Source organism: Mus pahari, chromosome 4, assembly GCF_900095145.1.
Source record: "Mus pahari chromosome 4, PAHARI_EIJ_v1.1, whole genome shotgun sequence".
Taxonomy (NCBI): domain Eukaryota; kingdom Metazoa; phylum Chordata; class Mammalia; order Rodentia; family Muridae; genus Mus; species Mus pahari.
This window is the reverse complement of record NC_034593.1, coordinates 124461460-124483878: the sequence shown is the minus strand read 5'-3', so window position 1 is coordinate 124483878 and position 22419 is coordinate 124461460. Positions and strand designations below refer to the sequence as shown.

The 22419-nt window shown below is 41.4% G+C and overlaps 1 protein-coding gene across 2 annotated transcripts in view; it reads right to left on the bottom strand.

Annotated features, from left to right (window-relative positions):
* Ppp3ca (protein phosphatase 3 catalytic subunit alpha) overlaps nt 1-22419 on the bottom strand; it is a 271584-nt gene that overhangs the window by 15034 nt on the left and 234131 nt on the right. For both annotated transcript variants that reach the window (XM_021197089.1, XM_021197090.1), the window contains exons 9-11: nt 21660-21785; nt 19599-19673; nt 1318-1402 (exon numbers count right to left, since the gene is read on the bottom strand). In XM_021197089.1, the coding sequence (XP_021052748.1) occupies nt 1318-1402; nt 19599-19673; nt 21660-21785 (286 nt within the window). The remainder of the gene's footprint in view (nt 1-1317; nt 1403-19598; nt 19674-21659; nt 21786-22419) is intronic.

Genomic DNA, 22419 nt, shown 5'->3' with positions numbered 1-22419 from the left:
AAGACTGGCAAGACTCAGAGCTTTGCTCACTACATTGCAAGAGTGATTCCACCTTCAGTGAGACTTTTTCCTAGGCCTCTAGCTGTCTCGGAGTTGCTATTGACTTGGAGTGTCCTTGTGAAAGGATGGAGCTGCTTCTCATTGTTCTCACAGGGCCCTACTTCCAGCAGCAAGTCACTTAGGAACTCCTCAGTGACTTTACCAAGAGTAGCAGCAATAGCACGCAGAGAAACAATGAACTGGCAAAGCCCCCCCTGAAGAGGAAGAACTAAAAACTGAGTGGATAGAACATCTGCTGTGCGAGTATGAATGGAGTTCTCAGCACTGAGGATGCAGAGATGGGACAAGCTGGCTAGATACACTATCTGCAATGGGTGAACTCCAGGTTAAGCAAGATACCCTGCCTCAATACATAAAGGAGAGAGTGATTGGGTAAGATGTCTGAGGTCAATTTCAAGCTTCTAATTGCAGGGAAAGGGAGAGGGAAGAAGACAGAGTGGGGAGGGGGTAGAGGGAGAGGAAAAGGGAGGAAGCCAACTGGAGAAAAAAAGAAAAGGTACGGAAGGGGAAAAGGGAAAGAGAGATAGATACAAATCACAGCAGTCATTTGTCAAAAATATGTAGTCATATAACTCCTAAAGCATTTTTATTTATCCACATAAATATGTATGACCAACAACGGACAACACATAAAAACTGCACTATATTTAAAAGTGGTCTTTGAAAAAAAATATAGTTACTGTGCATTATCTAGAAATAGATAATTAAAGTAAGATGCAGGAAGTCGCTTTCATCAACTCTTTGTTTTCAAAACACATGCTTAATAACATCAATAAGATGATTCACAATCCACCGAAAAGCAAACAAACTCCCATAGATAACGATTACAGAAGATGCCTTTTGTACGGCATAAGTGATTCATTAGGGTTCACACAAACAGCTTTATGTTAATGTTCCTTTCCTCGAAAGCTAGTGAAATGCAACCTATAAAATCATTCCCCCCACCCAATGCCAGAGCACAGGCCAGAAGGGATCCTAATCACTTTCCTTATGAAATGGTTTAAATCCTGCAGCAATCCCGGGGATAAAATGGCCCATAATCCACTTACCTACCTATTCTTCATAGAAATGAGTTAGTAGATGGAAAGGTAAGAACAAAGCGGATGAGTTGACAATTTTCACTTAAAAAGAGAAACAACACAAGAAGCACAAACCTTGCAGAGTAAAACATGTAAACTATTGGAGGAAAGTGTTAAGGCAGCTACCATGCGACCTAGAATGATAATCCAAACAGAAAGGGAGGAAGGACAAGCCCACCTGAGAACTGAGAACACTCTGGCCATTTTGCCTATTGCTCGGATCTTGTTCCTGATGACTTCCTTCCGGGCTGCGGCCGTGGCTCCTGTATTTTCAAACAGAATTCAGCAGTTAGTGACCTTTCATCTGCTCACAGTGACTTTGCATCGCTACCAGTTAACAGTTGTGACATGCTTTGCTTTGATTTTGTTGCCTCTTGGCTACCTTTGATTTGAATCTCAACATCTGTACTTTGGACAGCTGATACCAAGTTGTGATCCTCACGACAAAGAGGACCTGCTGCGAATGCTCAGGGGTGGAGCCCAGGTGAGAAGATCACAGAGCAGAGACCACTACTGGAAGGTTCTCTTTCTCCTCTGGTTTCTGAGTTTCAATTCTCTTGTGAGATGGAGGATGGTGAGTTAAGTGTTTTCTACTCTTTATCTCCAAGTGGGAGATGACTTTGGGAACCTACTAGGCTCTCAAAGATCCTCATCAAATGTAAAAGACCAAGGCTCCTACTCACCCCATACTTTCTAAAAGAACATTGGTGCTGTTTACTGCTCATAAACACTCATAGCCCTGGGCCTTCATTCACCATGGGTTCTTAAGGGAGAGGTGGAAAGCTGAGATGAATTTGTCAAGAGACAAAGGTACAGATGATGATAAAAGTCTATGCATGGGCCTAGTGTTGGAGACATGGCTCAGTGCTTAAGAGCACTCGTTTGCAGTGGGCCTGGGTTTGGTTCCCAGCACCCATATGTTGGTTCACAACCATCTGTAACTCCAGACTCAGGGCATCTCTTCCAGCCTCTGTGGTACCACCACACATGTGGTGCACATACATGAATAAAGGCAAACACTCACATACTAAAATAACATAAATGGGTTTAACATTTTTGTAAGTAATACATGGGTCTGTCCAGGTATGTTTTACAACTTCTAGAATTTTCCAAATGAATAAAAAAAATCTATTTAATATATGCTAATATAAGAATTTTCTTTTAAATATATTTTTAACAAATCTATTTGTTAATTCTCAAAATGTAAAACTCAGAAAAACACTTTTCTTGTTAATAACTTGTTTTTCTTTGGTGCTATTGTGTATTAAACCTAGGTTCTTGTAAATACTCAACAAGCACACATCCCTGAGCTACAACCATAGTCACTCTTAAGATCATAATCCAAAAAAAGGGTTAAAAAAGCTAGGAAAATATATCTGTAATGGTTATTACTGTCAACTAGACTAGGCAGAGCACTCCCTGAGAGACTAATAGAGTGCATCCTTTGAATAACTTCCAGGTTACTGTGGGGGACAGCTCCCTATAAGCTCAGGGCATGGAGAAACTAAAGGGGGAAGTGAGCAAGCTGATGCTGGCACTCCATGTCTCTCTCTTCCTGTGAGCTGTTCTACCAACATGGCTCCCTCTGCCTAAACCAACCATGAGTTCAAGCTGCCTCTTAACGTGTTTTCTCAGAGGTCTTGTCACATGGGTTTACAGGAAGTCTAACATAATTTTAAAAAATCTACTGCACACACACACACACACACACACACACAATTATACTCCCCCCAACTCCTGTTAAGATCAGAAGCATTCCTAATTTGAAAGAACAGTTTGAACTCCTAAGATTTGCTGAGATCACAATAACAGATATGTGAAATATAATTTCATTCTCTTAACCTGTAATAAGAACAAACTTTTTGAAGAAAACACTTTTGTTTCTGAAGATAATTTGGAATTATTTTCAGTGTTTGCTAACAGCCAAGCAACTGTCCTTCATCGTAACATTTCCTCAAGAAAAACTCATGACAGCATGGGCGATATTGAAATGGCTGTAGAAAAGCTGGGCTTGTTTTGTTTTTAATTCTAAGCAAAAACAGAAGGAAGCTTCTTCTATGTGATTAATCTTCAGAGGTGACGCTTATGTATACTCACATCATAGGTCTATGGGTAACCCCAGGAGGTGGGTACCAGCCTGGAGCTGGCATCATTCCACCATCTCTCTGTCCTGAAACAGCCCACATTTTTGCCTATTTCTTTCTCTCTTATGGTGACCACATCATGGAGATTATGCCCTCACATTAATGGGCAAGGTTGCTATTTCCAGCTATTCTGCCTGCCACTGAATGGAGTGAGTTCAAATGCACACGGAAGAAAACTATTCTCCAATGCAATCCATGGTAACCAGGAGCCATGAGATTCCAGTCATTAAGAATTCCTTGGGCTGAACACCAGAGTAGAAAACACAGTGCATGACACATTCCTCAAACATCATTATGAGATTCTAATAATAATGGTAATTTAGATTTTCACATCAAATTTTGCTCTAGAGATCAAGAAAGTGAGAGAAATCACTGTGTTTAATCATTGGTGACTAATGACTGAGACTACTAAAGGGCATTTGATAAAATCTTCATCATCATCCCCTCCCCCTCTTCTTCCTCCTTCTCTTCCTCTTCCTAAGTGGGATAGAAGTGGTCTCTCCAGATGAGCTCCTTACTTGCTTTGTCAATTCTTTCCTTCGGTTCTGATTTCAGTCTAACTGCTAGTCCCTCTTTGTTTTACTATTTCCTACTCACTACTGACCGGTCTTCTCAGAGGTTATGACGTGTTGGGCAAGGGAAGTGACACTGGCGCTTCCAGCATCCAATCTGGTCAGATCATGAAACTAATCCACTGACACACAGGGCGGAAAGCCTGAGAGTGCTCCAACGTGCAGGACTATATTAAGAAACGCAACCATTAAAAGTTGGAGGAGCAGTTAAAATTCTAGAACTGAAAGTGCACATCTTTATAAGAGACAAGAAGGGTCAAACAAAATGAAATAAGTGAGAAATACAGAAGAATGAGCTCACAGAAAGAAGAAAAAGCCTCCAATAAAGGACTTGTAAAAACCATAGCTAGAGCCATGGAAAGAAAGACTCTAAGTAGGGAAAGGAGGAAAATAAATTACTTAGAACCATGCTGCTCAGCTCTCTGTGGGCTGAGCAGCAGAAGGAAGTTTAGGATTCGGCTTCCACTGTGAGAGGCTAATTCTGATAGTCCCAATCAATATGCTACTGATTACATGTTCCTATCAAATGAATTATCACACAGTATGTAATAAGTACTCTATCACATATGCATATCTCCCAATAAATGGTGAGTATAGAACTTTTCTTAATGGAAAATTCTCTTTAGAAATTCTTTAATACCATGAAGTCTTTTCAGCCTTTTCATAAAACTAGACTATATTTACTCAAAAACTCAAATAAGTTTACTGAAAAGCTCCAAGGAGAGATAGCAAGACTACATTTTATCCTCTCTGCCCCAGACATGGTATTATTCTCTAGCTCAGCCTGGATTCACACAGTAGCCCAGTACAATGCTCAGTACAATCCTCCTGTCTCTGCTTCAAAGGTTCTGGTATGACCAGCCATCATATCTTTCGAGACTCTTCTTTAAACATTTCCTCCTGGTGATAAACTTAGATATTTCTTAACTACTCAAAGTCTCAAATTCATATCATGTGATCTCAACTTCATAAAATAGGAAATACCAAAACAGTTAAGCATCCATGAATATCACTAGACTTGGTGGAAAGAAGCCACGCAGGGCAGTTGCCACACACATGACCTTATAGTTAGTATTATACTCCCAGTGCACATGAGTTGTCTCAATCCAGAAGTTGGCAGAAAGATCAGCAAAAGAAATGCATGCATTCTAGACATTTTTTTTTCTACTTTCCACATACAAATATAATAGAGTAAACCTTCCTGCTATGACTTTGTCTTGGTTGTGGTAATATGTCATGGTTATATAGGTATGGAAGATACACAAAACACCTTTTGTGAAAATTGTGCTAATTTCCACTGAAAAGACTATAATCTCCTATTCCAACTTGGATGTTCCAAACTGAAAGGGATTATTTTATGAGATAAGAAAATAGTAATTTCAAAGTTAAATTTCACTTTATGCTTCTATTTTAATAATTATCACTTTTTTCCTTGTTTCTTTTTTCATCTTTGAAGTTTTGTTTTTTTTTAATATGTCTGGATTAACATTTCTGGATTCAAGTCACCTGCACACTGTTTTTCTCAAAGGTGGGGAAGCCAGTACACAGATGAAAGCAATCTAAAGATTTCCTTGTACAGTGTCCTTCCTACTCTTCATGTGCCCCTCGGGACTCCTGAAGAAAGGTACATGTGCCAAGTGGCCTGCTGAGGAAGCCACTGCCTCCCACAGGGTGGATGGATTTCAGCCTGGGACAGTGTGGCAAACAGCACTCCAGGGGCCTGGGGAGTGCCAGGCTGAAGCAGTTCTAACCACACTGAGTACCTGCCATGTAGGAGATGGTGACCTTGTCACTTAGGTCACAGTTAGCATGGAGGAGCTTCTGTTACTGCTATAAGCCCAGGTAAGCCAAATGGGGCTGTTTGGAACACAGCTTGCTCTCCAGATCACCCGCTCGCTCATCACAATCATCTGCACTAACAGCCTGCTGCGTTTACCACTAGAAGGATGAATAAGGGCGGACTCTCCTTGGGGACCCTGGGAAGCACTATCACAGACCATGGCAAACACAGCGGAAGGGGCAAGAGTGTGCTGGAGCTCACAGAGGCCAGCTGGCATGAGGACACTGAACAGGGCTCTTGGCTCTCTGTCTCAAAGGGACACCATGAACGCAGCCACAAGCGATAACTTATGCCATGTAAACCTGCTAATGATACAAACCACCGTCTTTTCTTCCCCTGGAGGAAAGGTTGTTAAGCATTTTACAGCACATTACCGCAGTTACAACACGGTAATACCTAATAGTTGAAAGTAACTGTTGGAAGATCTGGATGCATCTTGGGGAAGGGCACATAAACAGGGCAATAGGGTGACAGAGGTAGGGGAAACTCCCCATAGTTTTCAAGTGTGTGTGTGACAACCATTAACAAATGCTCAGAAAAGGGCTGTGTCTAGGCATAAAGCACGGATGGAGTCTAGATATACTGGGGGAACGTCAGGTTGAGTGAGGAAAAGAGGAGGCAGGATGTGAAGCTAAAATGGAAGGCTCCGGCAATGGAATATATGCAGATAACAATGTTGGGCACTATCACAGACAGAATAGAGGTAAATAAAAGCAACTTTGCCAGAAATCAAGGAAGCAAAAAATACTGTGATTGGATGGGTTGCTGTCTGCATTAAACGTTAGCTGTGGAAAATAAGTGATGGCCACGACTACAAGCTATGCGGTTCTTTCAACTTTCCAATAAATAGTGGAATATTTTTGTAATATACGTGATGAAGCTATGCTCGGAAGGAATTTGGTTTTGAGAGACAAGTGGCAGTCCAGTTTGGTTTTGGGAGCCGTGGTGCCTATGCCCTTGGCTTGGAGGCATGTGTTGGCTCAAGGAAGCAGAGAATAGCAATTCTCCCTGGCATTACAGTCTCTACCCTCCTAACACACGCAACGGAAGACTCAACTGTGAAGATGTATTAAAAGTGCAACCAATTGGACCCTAAGTAGGTTAAACAAGCACAACTTTACAGTGTTAAGTAATGAAGTTTAGAAATATTTTCATTTTAGCCTTTGAGAGAGAAACTAGCCTTTAAACATTTTTATTATGGGGCTGGAAAGATAGCTCTGTATTATGAGCACATACTGCACTTATAGAGGAGCTAACTTTGGTTCCCTACACTGTATTTATTGGGCAGCTCATAGGTGGCTGTAGCTCTAGCTGCAGGGTAATCGATGAGCTCTCCTGGCCTCTCTGGGTGCCTGCTTGTACACATACACAATCAAAAATAAAATAAGGTTAGTCTTCGTTTAATTTTTAATGGAAAAGCAATGCGAATCTCCACTACCGCATTCTACTGGCTTTAAATCTCTCCTATTATTTAGGTTTGCTTCCTTAAAGGATTTTGAAATCATTCAAATGTGTGTAGAATATGTATGTTTTTGAAAAATGCCTTTCAGAATGTTGTGTCAAACACAACAAACTTCTTTAAAGGACAGGGCCCTTTTTTTTTAATCCCTTATATTTGTTGGTAAATTTTTCATTTCTTTAAATCTTTAATTCATATTCAAAGATAACTTATCTATTTACTCCTTTTTACCTTTCCAGGATTGTTAAATTTAACAAACCCATAACTTTGGGAAACTGCACTGTTATCTGGCTCACCATCAGACTACTAGCAAGCAGAATATAAGAGATACCTTCAGATTTTATTTTAGCCAAATGCAGCAATAACTGAATCTGAAAAGGGCTACTTCTGGTGTGAAACATAAGGAGTTAAAATATGAATTATTTCAAGTGCTAGATTAAAAACAAAACTAGCTTCCTTGGATGGAGATGAGACGATGAGAGCAGATCCATGCAGAAGTCTGACATGACCGGACTTTACTGTTACTTTCAGGGGACCACGACACTTACGCATATGTAGAGTGTCTCCTTTGAGAGAACACATGCTTCAGCTTTGTGGTGCGTCATCCCAAAGTCTTGTCTCCCTTGCCCTTTCATTCTTGACCCATCTCAACAACACCAAGGTGAGCTCCTACACTACAGAGGACTGGCATTCTTTCTACATTACTCTAACATCTTTCACTCTGGGCCAACAGTTGTGATGGGTGCTCCACACACTTCTGTATACCACTGCGATCCAGAATCCCGGGCCATGGGAGGGAACCACAGTGCCACGTCACTGTCCTAATTCTAATGGAACTGCTTCAAAAACAGTGGTTCCAAAAAATATCCCCCCACGGACAACCACTCTCCTCTCCAAGGTTAACTAGCTGGAAGAACCAGGACACTGTGAACATAACCACTTTTAAATGACATGGCTGCACTGCCGTTGCCATGGCGTATTTAATATTAGCAATTTAATTCCCAGTGTCATCCATTTTAAAAAAAAACTGTTCATGAACAAGAACATCATTGCTACTTATGCACCGTCTTCCTCTCCATCGTTGAGATTGTATTTCTATTTCAACTTACTTGATCTTAGTGTATTATAGACTTTACACTTGTTTTTAAGATTTTAAAGTTTCTGAGACAACGGGTCCTAATTGTGACTATAACAACTTCAAACTTCAGCTGAACAACACAAACACATGATGTTTATGGATGTTTAATAGGCATAGAAACACATGCTACTGTAATATATCTCTGAAGGTTAGGGATGAGAAGGAAACAGCATTGTTTTGAGTAAGGATGTTTATTTAATGTTCCCAGTGGCTGGGCCCAGGGAGATGCCAATGATTAGAATGGGAAAAGGGAAGTGAAAAGAGAAGGAAGACTATCGTGAGGCCTCTAGGCCAGGGATGCTCTGAAGCTTCTGGGACAGAGGATGTGAAGATGGGTTCCCGTTAAATAGGACAGAGGATGTGAGCATGGGTTCCCTTTAAAGTCTCCTTGCGATGTCTTTGTACTTAAACTCTACTAACCACACACAGTTGGAGCCTAATACCTACCAACTCTAAGTCACAAATGCTATACCTTTCTGTAAGTGTTGTGACTTAATGAAAATCTCGTGAGGTAATATGAAGTAACAGGTAACAATGCTGTGATATCTGGCATGGTGTTGCTCTAATATTCCATTTCCAAAGCCCCACAATATCTTTTAAAATGTAAATTTAAAAAATACAAAGTCCCTCTGGCACATAATACATTTTAAGGAAGGACAGAAGACCTTGATGTCCACCTGTCTGGTCATACAAAGAAAATGAATTCTTCCCATAAGGTAGAAGCCTACACGCCTGATTACTGCTTATTTCCCACTTAGTTAAAAGTACTTCACTTACAAACTCTGACCTGATTCTCTGTACTGTTGTTCAGGCAGCATGTGATTGTAGAGCAGAAACACAGAAACGGACCACGTTTGTAATTCTCATTGGGGTGAGATTGAAAGGCTTTACAAACCTTCTATAAAATGTTCAAGGAACGGGCACATAATCCACGTGTGCCTTACCAAGAACACTTAAGCTTCTCTGTTTATCAATGAGGAAACCAAGAGCCTGCAATGTTCTAGCTGGGGCAACCTCTTTGTCAAGGCAGACAAAACAATACAAAAACAAACATTAATTTTTAAACTGACAACAGAATTTTTTTTTAAAAAAAATAGGTAAGCTTATTTTCTAGGAATGAAGTAATTACCATGGTGGGGTATCTCTTTAAAAAAATGTGTGCCTATAGGTGGAGATGTAATGACTCTAGCAGGCGTTTATTATGGACCTGATTAGGCATGCGTGCTATCCTGGTAAGTTTTTATTATCACATGACACACATTGAGAAAAGATAGTTTCAGTTGAGAAACTGTTCAGGTCGGATTGTACTGTGGACATGTCTTTTTGAACTGCCCTGAGTGTTGAATGACATGAAAAGGCCCAGGACAGTGTGGACAGACAGACATGAAAAGGCCCAGGACAGTGTGGACAGTGCTACTCCTGGGTAAGATGAGTTGCCTTAAGATAGCTGGTGTCGGAGAGAGCATGCCCAGAACCAGCTTTCTTCCATGGGTCCGGCCTCTAGGTTCCTACCTAGAGTTCTGCCCCTACCTTCATTCAATGGTGGACTGTGCCCAGGAAGTATAAGCCAAATAAACCATTTCCTCTCCAAGTTGCTTTTGGTTGTGGTGTTTGCCTGAGTCAGAAAGCACACCAGAGCCTGTGCTAAGTACTGTGAGGAAGCACACTGGCTAGAGCATAATTCAACACTCCACGGACTTATAATGCAGTATTCAAATGATATTTAAATGCCATCCCTGAAATGCTCACTAATTACATGGGGAAAGTGAGCAAATACAGTTGACATGCTCTGTTCGACTCACACAATACAGTGTAGAGAGCAAGCTGAGTGTCACATGACAACATACGTGTCATATGTAAAAGGGAGGAAATGCAGCTCCCACACTGGACGGAGAATGATCTAGGCACCGTGGCGTGTGCTGGGCTTATGTGGAACAAACCTATTCCAAAGTCTTCTGACGGTTCACAAAACACCAGGCAAGGAGTTTTGTCAGTAAAGGGAGCATGCAGTAAGGCTTTGTCCCCATACCCCCATACTCCCCAAAGGGGGGGAAAAACAGCAGGGGCAATGAGCTCTGGGTTTGGGCTACCACCAGTGCACAGTGGCAATCCACGGAGCAGCTAAGGCAATCACTGAAAACGTCCAGGGAGCCCTGTGCTCAAACCAGGCTCAGCTTCCTGTGAACCTTTGGATGGGGCACTCCTCTAAATGCAGTGGCATCCAAGACACAAAACAACACAGTGGTAAAGAGACAGTGCCCCAGAATAAAAGACTTGTTTGTCCCACGCCCTTGTTTCACACTGACCACCTTCCCGTTTTGAGTGACGTATGGAGCCCTAGTATGCCTCTTTTCATTATCTGTACAAGAGTGTTCCACACAATCTACTGGCATCATCTTCTACAGGACTCAGAACAACCACATGGAGATGGTTCCGATAATCACCCTCTGAGGAGACACTTAAGAAAGAAGCTGCTTGCTTAAAGCCTCCAGCTGGAAAGGTACAGAACAGCGAGGGTTCCTTACAGTAGCATGTCGTTGATTTACTTCAGGAGGTGGAAGAATTAAGTTGTCTTTAGTTTTTAATTTTACATAAAAGTCTATTTATGCATTAAATGTATGGTCAGGCAGCAAGTATGGGCGCAGATACAAAGGTACTCGCTGAGACAATGAACTCAGAGAGTTGGTGAATGGTAAGTGCTCAAATGTGTTGACTGTAAAGAAGAGAATGCTCACATTCTGTTCTTTCAACTGCGACATCTCTCTTAGTACAAATGAAAGACGGGTTGTGTGATCCTGGTGACTGTCAATCAGCTCTGAGATGGGGCCGGATCTGTGTTTGATGCCATCCAGGCTCAAGCATGGAGTCCGGACAGCTGTGACCAGGTAGAGGAGAATGCCAGTATCCTGGTAAGCCCTCAGAACAAAGGGGACCACAGTGACAGACGCAAGGGGCAAACACAAGCAAGAGTTCCGTTTCCTGAGAGTTCGGCAAACACGGGAGGCCACTTTCCCATGACTTAGACAGTAAGGCAGGGTTTTCACGAGAGAACACGGATCATGGTTTGAACATTGTAATATAGAAAACAGAAAAACAGTTCAAAAATTATATTATTCAGGGTATCTATACAACTTTTTACGGTTGTTGGTTAGTTTTTGAGACAGGGTGACTCTGCATAGCCCTGGCTGTCCTAGAGGCCACGCAGTAGACCAGGCTGGCCTCGAACTTACAGGGGTCTGCCCGCCTCTGCCTTCAGAGTACTGGAACTAAAGGTGAGCACTACCGCACCAGGCACATTTATACTGAAAGTGTAGCCATTCCATGTACACTAGAGGCCAAATTCACTCTCTGAGAGTATCTCATAGTCTCCGGAACCACGAGAACAGTTCCAGTCTCTGCAGTTATTCATTCAGTTATAGAATACATAAGGGCAAATACATAATGTGATATTAAAGTTGACGTGTTCCATATTTTATTTTATTTTTATTTATTTCCAATCACTGCCATTTTTGTTCTGTCAAATTGAAACCAACCTGTGTGCTTCTTTTTCTTTTTGACATGATTACATCATTTTAACATTTCTCCTTTCCTTTTCCTTCCTTCGAGCCCTTCCACACAGCCCTCCATGCTGCATAGCCTGGAGTCTAAAGTTACTGTCTTGAGAGTTCGTTTTCTCTCATTCTATTTGCAGTATTGTGTGCGAACACCTTCAAACAGCTGTGTCCAGCCTGTTCCCTCGCCCTGCCTCTGCAGCTCCTGACAGGGTCCCTCCCTCTCCCTCACTTAGTTACCTTCTTTTGCTCACCTTCTTCCAGAAGCATTGGTTTTAAGGACCAGCCCTCAATTTTCCTCTTTTTAATTCTTCCTCCCCTGGAAGCAGTCCTGGAGCCCTAGCTCCCTCACAGTGAGCACACCATTATGAGTCTCACACTAGCCCAGATTTCCTGTTTGATAGCCTTATCTTTTCTCAAACTCTGTTGGGCACTTAGAGTTAATCTTGCCATTTTTACACCAACACACAGTGAAGAGATGTCCTTGTCCTCGGACTGACGGGTTATGCCTATGTGTCATGCACGCCGTGCCTCGGTTTGAGCCATCACAATTCGCTTTCACTTCCAGTGCTACTTAGGCTCAGTTCTGTGAATCCAACAGGACCAGCAACAGTTTGAAAGGCTTAGACATTCCTTTGAATAGTTGCCTTTAAATTGTATCTTAACCTTTGTTCAGATCTAACCACTTCCACGGAGATAACTCACCATGTTCCTAAATTACTCCCTTGTCCAGCCTTTATTTGTGTTCATGCGTGATTTCAGGCCTGAGAATTCTCCCCTCATTATGGTAACTTGTTTTCAGAGTAAACTTGAGTGTAGCCAGAAGGACCGCCGCACAGCCACCCCAGAGAGCTTCGTGGGTTTCTATCCGTTTTATATTTCTACATAAAGACTTGAGACATTCTGGGGCCATATGCCTGGTGCCTAATGCACAAAACCACGTGCTTGATTTCAGCACTGTAGATTAAATACAATAAACAATTAACAAATATTTTTATGCCCCCCCAAACTGTCAGTTATAACAGGGCATAGAAATTTCTTACTTATATTGCAAACCAAAAATGGGTGGTTTGGAAATAAAATAACCAGAGACAAGAGAACAGGGCCTAGTGGGCAGCCCCTTAGCATGAAGCAGAGGAGACATCAAGAGTAAAATTTTCAGGCTGAAATAACTCACCACTTTAGATTCTTAAAGTAAAAAGACGTCTAGACACTTTCAATACTTGCTGAAAATAATCCCTTGACTCCGGTGATAAAGCCTGAGGATTTAGGGTCCCCACATACATTTACAGGAGAATAGTGTGTCAAATGGTGTCATGTGCAGGAGGTCAAGTAGCTGTCATGGAACCCAAGTAGAGTTCTGGTAAAAATCCCTACAGCCAAGACCTTTTCGGGGCTTCCCTGGGCTCCACTGCGATGCCATACTAGCTCTAAAGTCCCTAACTTTACCCTTTACAAAGCTCCCGGTGTGACATTTTAAAGTGAAATGAGATAATCTCACTCCGAGATCTGTAATATTAGATATAAGGAATTACCTAGGAGTTCAAAGCCAGCCCATTTCTTGGTACACAGTTGAAATGGCTGCCCTTAAGCTTGGGGAAATCTGGTCAGCTCCCATGGCTGACAACTTGCTTGTGGTCACCACAGGATAGGAAAACATGTGGATAAGAACGGGGGGGGGGGCAGGGTTCTATGTATGGCTTTCTCTCTAGCTGAAAGCAGAGACAGAAATCCTAATTTAATATTGTCTTTCCAGGGCAGCCTGGAACTACGCTTGACTTCAAATGAATTCCGTTTCTTCTTCTTCTCATGCTTTCTTATGCTACAGGATTTCAGTTTCACCTCTGCATTTTCTTGTTAGCGAGGCTTATCAAATATCACAGTCTCAAACATAATTAGTATTTAAGGGGGGAAAAAAAAAAGGTGATCTCAGAGTCTATGACTTCAAGCCCTAAAAACAAATCCCAAATGAACGGTTGTGCTGCGCTCACAAATCTGTCCCTAGCTTTCTGGTGGTCTCTGCCATTCCTTTGTGTGGTAATGAACAGAGCAGAAGCCTCGGTGCTGAAAATTCTTCATTTCTGGCAGCTTTCCCCGTCTTCAGGATCATTTAAGACTCCTTGTTTAAAGCGAGTCTTCTCCGTAAATGAGGAATAACTACCAACCAAGAGTCATCGGGTGAAAATCAAGCCTTAATGGAAAGCAGGCTTGTGTTTCTGTCATCCAAAATCAGAAATGGAAAGGAAACAGAGGCCAAGCTACAGATAAATCAGGGTCTCAGAAGACACTCCTTGGCAGTAAACTTTCTTCTAAACTTTTCAAGACAACAGCAGGCAGTTTGTGTTTTGCTCTCAACCCGGAGACAGAACAAGACAAGGCAAAACAAAACAAAAACACCACAGGCCAATGTAATGGGCACAGCAGCCCTTTTTTTTAGGTGGCTTGTGGTGAGGCAGAGGCCAAGGAGAGACTCATGGTGTGACCAGAGACCTTTCTGGGTGGCCATACACACCTAAACTTTTCACACAATGAAGCACTTATAACTTCTTAGAGAAGCTGATGTTGAAGCAGGTAAGTGGAAATCATATCTTGCATTGCTCTTTTGTGGGCTAGGAATAAGGACTCAACAGGTGACCCAGGCTGGCCTTGAACTCACAAATCCTGCCTCAGCTTCTCAAGTACTGCACTAATGTTTATGGGCAAAGGACTGTGCAAAATCCAGCTTTAAAAAAAAAATCCTACATCATATTTAATAACAAGAAATGAAAGTATATAAATATAATTTTTCTGCACTAGCTCTCTTCCTCCTTTCCTGGCTCGCCCGCCTTTCTTTCTAGAGTTCTCATTCTTTCTAATCATGCTGATTCCAAGGAAGAGAATTAACAATGGTAATTTCAGGTCTCGGTCATCTCAAGTACCGGAGAAGAGGCAAATGCACCAACTAGTTGGTGTCCAGACTCTTGCTTTCCTAACTATATAGTTTGAGGTTTTACATTGACAGACTTTTCTTTGTTTCTTATGTAAGAACAGGGACAATAATAGTGCATTCATCAAAAGGTTATCTTCAAGACTAAAGATAATAACAACAGCACAACAAACTGTCTAATAACCTTAAAACAAATCATCCTTAATTGTTTTCTTGCTGTCCAAAATGATAAAGTTAATGAAAGTGTTTATTCTGTAGCAGTAACTTAGAATGACGGGTGACACTTTTAAGTATCGGCTGCTGTCACTCAGTATCACCATCACTAAATCCTAAAGGGGATGTGACAGACCTGGAAGGCAATTCGGGGAATCCCTCCTTGCTGAAGGCCTCGCAGACACTTAGAAGTCAAGTTGATATGACAGGAACATGAGCTGCAAGCTCCTATTATTACCTCTGACTTTTTAGTTGCCACTGGATATGGGACAAAATATTGAGAAGGGCTACATATATCACTCATCAAGAAGCATCCTCCACCTAAAATAAGCAGCAAAGGAAGAGCTTTAATTGAGCTCTTTGATGTCTGTAGCAAACAGACAAAACGCCTGGCAGGAGCCCAGGGCCAGCCCTCAATGATAGACAGGTTCCAAACTGGCAAAGATGGGGTGGAGGTGGGGTGGGGGACAGGCCTGCAAACTTCCCTACAGTTGAGGATGCTGCAAATAAAATAAACTCAAGTATATGCTACTATACCCCAAAGAGACCACAGTGCTGCAGGGTATCCTGTAAGCTGTTTTTGAGCATTGCAGATAGCTATGTACTTCAGAGTCACGATAGAATAGATTGCTAGGATTCACCTTGTTTGGTCAGTCCAAAACGGACAGCACTCAGAATTGAACATACTTGCCATTAAATGTTTATCTCTGCGTATTGATCCCTTAATGGGGGACATTTCTAAAAACTGAACTAAATTTCAGGCATACTCATAACATGAAATGAGAAGGTAGCATTCACTTTCATTAGTTTCAGACTTGGGATCCAAAGGTGCTTAATTTTCAAATTAAGGACAGACCCCGAAACTGCCATCCACCTGGTAAGAGCTGCCCATCTTGCACTGGTGCTAGAAGATGTTGGATGCTCTTTATGCATTAAATGTTTGATTATCTATATTACTGTTCTGTTCCTGTCCTCTGTCTATGGAGACACCATAGAGCAAGTTAAGCAATCTCAGGAAGGAATTAGCTTCTATCAATGGAAATCAATTATGAGATGCAGAGAGCACCTTCCCTTGTGGGATTGAATTTCCCTTGTTTAGCTCCCCTCCACTCTTCCTTTAATAAAGATATATGTGCGTTGTAAATGTACTTGTTAGTGTGCGTGTGGCTGTGTGCCAGAGATTAGTGTCAGGTGTCTTCCTTGATCTCTCTTCACCTTTATTTTGAGGGATGGCATCTCTCACAGACCCTGAAGCTCATAGATTAGTCTATATTGGGTGGCCAATGTGCTTCAGTGACTTGCCTTTCTTTACAGCCCAGGGCTGGAACCGTAGGTGTGTGTTACCACCCCTGTCTTTCAAGTGGGTACCAGGGATCAGAATTTATGTCTGCAAGCTCACACATTAGCTTAGCTAACTTTCCCAGCCCAGAGGTGCTTCTGGGAAACTTGAAGGCTGTGATGCAAGGGAAACTTGGGACTATGATGCCACCATTTGTTGTGGAGGCCCATCAGCCAGGGAGCATCTTCCCTTCTGGCTACTGCCAACTCTTCTCTCTCCCCCACCCCATAATCACATCCACAGAAGAAATGCTGAAATGTATGAGCATCCTCTGTAGTCTAAGGGAAATCAATGGATGATGTTGTGTAAGGATGAGAAAGGAGTAGAATAAACAATCAAGAACTTCCCGCTAAGCAGGGTATGTTGTGTCCAGGACACTAAAGACAGATAGCATCTACCTTCTTCAGGTCGCTAGCAAGGCTTTTCATTCCTTCTGCTCATCCTCAAACGTGTAAGTACATGGAGGAATCCAGCACGTTGATTAGAAACCCAACGTTTTAAAAAGCATTAAATGCTGCTTGAAAAAGAGAAAGCATGGATCATGTACGTTACGTGCAGCTAGCAGAAGTGACTTCGACTAACAGAAGATGCTGCTCAAAAAGAAAAAGGTATCAATTGATACAAAGGTTGACAGTGATGGAGCAGTGAAGGAATGTACAGTTAGGTATCAATTCCACCTGGAGACACCAAGCTGGGTCTCCCCCCCTGCCACGATCAACTCTCTGCACATGAGTTGGGCAATACTGCATTGGTTTGAAGGACACACCCTAAATTTTAGAGTGGTGGGATGTGCTTAGAAAGAAAAAGAAATCTTCCAAGAATGCCTGAAATTAATTATTTTAAGGCAGAGTGTCTCACAAACTGTCTCTTTATGTAATTGACTGAGAAAGAGTGGATAGCAGCAGTGAGGCCATGAAGCCCTGCAGGGTCAGCCTGTGAATCATAGACCCTGTGACATCTTAGAGGGCTGATACCTACCGGACGCTCAACAAATCATTTGCTATTGGAATCCATCAGGGGGCAATTGCAACCATGTGTTCTTAGTCTACACAAAGCATACTTTATAAACATTGGCTAATGATCTTGGCTAACATGTCAATTTGTTTACTGGGAAGTTTCCGTATTAATGCTAATTAATATTAATTTTGAAAATATCTGCATTCAGAACACAATGTCTCAAATTATGGAACTTATTATGATAATTACTGAAGGAAAGTGGATAAGCCTCCAAATCAATGCCTTTCTGACTTCTTCCCATCCCTCCCCGTGCCTTCTCTCCTTAAGCATCCAGGCAAGGCAGAGAATGTGGCATGCCTCTCCCACAATGCAAGCCCTAGAAAGTTCTCCATTCCTTTGAAGGCACCCAGCAAGCATGCTGAATGGCTAAGGTGCATCTGGACAGAGAGGCTCCCTGCCTTCTTCATTAGGTGATTCTCTTCCATAGCACCCTTTTATCCCGCCAAACTGTTATAAATCTGCCCATTATTTATCAAACAAGACCAAAAAAAAAAAAAAAAATTAGATACTTGTTCCTAGCTTTCTAGGTGGTTTTCTCTGATGGCTCCTGTGCCACCTAATATTCTGTATCAAATTCTTAGACTTTTCTTTTGTGTACCTTCTTTTGGTTATGTGTGTACCAGCCAGAAGAATTAGGGTGGGTGGAAAGGCTGCCTTCACAGTGAAAATAGGAAGGTAGGGAAAAGAAACGTTGGAATAAGTTCTATACTGCTGTTTATGATTCAGAATCTTTGGTTAGTAATCTTTAGTTAAAAGGTCCCGGCCATTTATGAAAATGTTATCTTTTAAGAGGGAACACTACCCATGGAAAAGCTAACCATAGTGCCTGAGGCTATAATGTGGGAGGCATCTAAAAATCTAGACATCTACAAACTGTGATGTTAGCCACATCTGCTTAGTTAACATCTAAAACCATCTTAAAATTCTTAATAATTATTTTTTCTTTCTACATCCTCTTTCCTCCCAATCCTATTCCTTTGCAATGAGGTGTTCTGAAAACAGTTTATGAGGAGAGGTAAACAAGATGAGAGAAGCTGCAGAAAAGAAAAATACTAAAGCTAGCAGTAAATTGTTTGTTTAATGGAAAGGTATAATATATATACATATACATATATATTTTTTTCTATATCTCTATATTTATTAATGATATCAATTATATATATCAATTATATATGTACATGGGCAATAGACACTTTGTGGTTTCAGCTGTTATCAGAGTTAATACACTAAAATACTAAATCATGCTATCCAAACACTAACTTTTAGAAAGGGCCACCATCTCCTGTTTTACTAAAGAGCTGTTCAATGGCTCTTCATTTAAATTAATCAAAGTATCTACTTTTATCTTTGTCTTTCTTCATTATTCATTCTGTCTTATTCCGATGACACTATCTCTTTCCACCCCAGTTCCTCTATGAAGATTCTGCTTTCTCCAAGGCACTGAGGAATCCCCAGGACCCTAGGCAGGTCAGGACATACTAATATACATGAAGAAAGTTTGCTCTAGCGTGTTCCGACTCTTGCCACATCTTTGTCTCTTCCATGCACTTCAGACGCTTCACCAGGACTCCCAGTCATCTTCCCTTCCGCTTTTAACCTCACAGACCTCTCTGTCCTTGGAGAAAATCTAGTGTTTGGAGGTAACTGAATTATCCTAGAGAATCTCAAAATAAGTTAAAGACTCTCATGAATTCATCTTTATATGCTAATACACAGAAAGAATTAACAGTTGAGGTTATCAACAGTGCTTAAAAAACAAAAACTGTAAAGACATGGGGGCAGCTAGTGGAAATGACAGATGAAAGCAGAGGGCACTGTGAGAGATAGCTGACCTAAGAGCACAGAGCAGAGGGCACTGTTAGAGATAGCAGACCTAAGCGCACACTTACCCACATGAAAATGTCTTCCTTTACCACACACATCAAGATAAATGAAAGGAGAGAGTGCTAGAAAATACAGTTTCCTTTTTTTTTTTTTAAAGGAGGTTAAAGTATATGGGCAAAAGTATATCAAATAGCAATGTGGGTAACTGAAAGACGGTTATTAAAATGGTTTTCATTTCAACAACAGCTTCAAAGTAATAGGGCAAGCCTCTCATGGTTTCATTTCTGGCATTTTCTTACCTCAGACAAAATGTTTTCATTTTCACCATTTTGATTGAAACATAATCTGACATCTTAAAAATGCATGACTAGGGTTCACATGGCGATCCTAAGTAATTACAAGGCAGATGGGATGAGTGTAAAGCTTAACCTCTCACCGTCAAATCCATCTTCTTCTGAGCCCAGTTCGTCATCGGAGCAGATGTTGAGAACATTGACCAGCATCTCGGTCACTGCAGCCAGACATGGAAGAGAGGAAAGACAAGTCCCAGGTTTCAGCCATAACCCACTGCTCCGTCATCGCTTATCTGCACCTTGTGCAGATCTCAGAGAAGACATTTCTATGCTTCTACCCATCCTTAGCATCTGGATCTATTTTTGCCTTTATGCATCATACGAGATAACATGCGGTCTAATCCCATGTAGGCTTTTAAAAATAAAATTATGATGCCATTCTTATGAAATCTGCTACTAATACTTATTAAATATAGGTCAATAGAAAGTATGTAGGGGGAGCGGGGGGGGGGGCAACAAATGCTGGATGAGAATGCCCTGTGAGTCTACAAGGGAGAAGAGAACTGTCTTGGAATTTTGTGTTTATTTCCGCAATGATGCTGCCCAGTGCAGATTAGATTGCAGATTTCTGTTGAGCAGAGACTGAGCGAATGCCAGATCCCTTTCAGTTAATTTGTCTAACCCTCTGTAGACCCCAGCTCCATCCGTGACAGGTGAGGAGCTGTGTATTTAATAAAAAATGGCTGATAGATGAGCTAATGTATTTGAACGAGATTTGGGAATATTGATTTTTTTTTTTTTAGAAATAAATATGTTGATAGAAATATCATTAAATTTGATTTCCAAAAAAAAGGCTTTAAGATACTTTGAGAGGAACCAGTAAAGTAAATAAATAGATGGTAAAAGGTTTATGTAACAGCCTTCTTTTCTAGCAATGTGCATGTTATCATGTTTAATGTTTCTTGAAATCTGGTTGGGTTTTATCCATCAGGTAATGATAGGCCCACATATCTTCAGAAGCTGTTTTTAAGGTTACATGACATTTTAAGGAATGTTCTTTAGGAACCAAAGATGCATGGAGAGAAATGCCGGAGGCGCCGACATTGATCTAGAGTTTAATTTTCAAAGCTGAGTTATGTCTTACACCATATCATTGATTTCTTTCATAAAATATGGTCAAAATCTGAATAATTAACAGAATCTGCCCACCTAAAGGGTATTCTATGATGCCTGGTAGTTGTCAAGTTCCAGGCTGCTTCCGTATCCACAGCAGGCAACAGCTGAGCCTGTTGGCATGCTGGCACTGAGCAGTGAAGGGACCTGGAGCATGGAGTTCCATGGGTTGGGACACTGTGACAAGGTACCTGTGACTTGTTAGGACGTAAGGGAAAACTTTTCCACCGACAACTTAGTACTTGCCTTGAGGAAACATTATCAGACATTTAAATAAATAAATAAAAAACTCTCCATAAGTCTTGTAGATGCTCAAAAACCAAATAGCTTTTCTCTAAAAGTCTGCATAGACCCGGCTTTCTTAAGTGCTTGGAAACTTATCTTCACACAGGGTCACTCAAGGGAGACTCCATGAGGAATGAGTCCATCTGTCAGTTAGGCCTCCTGGCTCAAGGGCTCCTGGCTTTTGCATCTTTATCTTTATCTATCAATCAATACATTTTTTTTTTCTGTAGTTTAGGTTAAGGAATAAAAGCAAGACAATGGGGGCAGGAAGAGGGGATGGTAGGAAGACAGGAGTAGGGAAGGTCTGCTGCTTTAAATGTTACTGGTCAGCATGTTGTGGGCACTAAGCGCTGCCTACAGTCGTGATTACTCATGAGAGAAACACAAGGTCAACATGACTATCCTAATTTGTGATAATAAAACTAGACTTTGGGACTATAGGACTAAAGAGTAAGAAGGAAAGATCGGAGCCCCGATAACACTTTATCACTACTGTTTTATTAGAGGGCCATTGTTCAACTGGGACTGTGTTCATTCTCGATATCCCTTGTTTGCTCTGAATCTACTCACTTCACCAGGTCACCAGCCACAGGGCAAGCTGTCACATCTTTCCTCTCATGGTACAGACTGTGAATGTTACTTGTTAGCCCATACCACTTCTGTCCAAATGTTCCTGATAACAGAACAGCTCTCCGCTGACTTCCCAGGAGGTCTTACTGAGGCCAGCTCAGGACTTTCCAGCATACCTTTCTCCCCAACAAACGGCAGCGACCAGGTGAAGACATCCATGAAGTTTGGGAGCCAGTACGGATGCGGGGAGCAGTTGAACTGCCTGATGTTCATCACATTGTTCTCGTACTTCAACACTGCAGCTAAAGAAAAACAGCGCGAGAGGACATCCGTCAGCACGCAGCTCCGTAATTACCCATGGTCAGGAAGGATCGTATCAGCACATGTCTCTGTTTTTACACATGTGGAGTGGATCAGGCAAATTCAACTATTGGAATTAAGTTCCAAACCATGAATACAAATAGCCTCATCAGCCCCGATTTTCTGATTTATGGACCTAAGCCTTACTCCTTAGAGGACACTATTGCCTGTGCAATGTGTGCGTGGTAATTTGAAATGACATAATCGTTTGGAAAATATTTTTGAGATATAGTTAAGCAATTATCAGGAATCAGATCAAGAGCCTCCTGTAACCAGGATCATTCTAGTCTTCCTTACTCTCTGATGGTAAGAAAAAGGTGGCAGTGCTAAATTAGTCTGAAATAATTTAGTAAGCTCTCCAGAGACTAGATTCTCTCTGTCTCTCTATCTGTCTCTCTTTGTCTCTGTCTCTCTCTCAACAAAAACTAACTCTTTCCCCTAGTAGCAATCACAACTGTTACATTAATCAGCATAAATTACATAATTTTTAAATTAATAAGGAAGATATTTGGATTTAATGCCATATAAAGTAACAGTGTTGACTTTAGCCTCCACTTCTTTTTTTTTTTTTTTTTT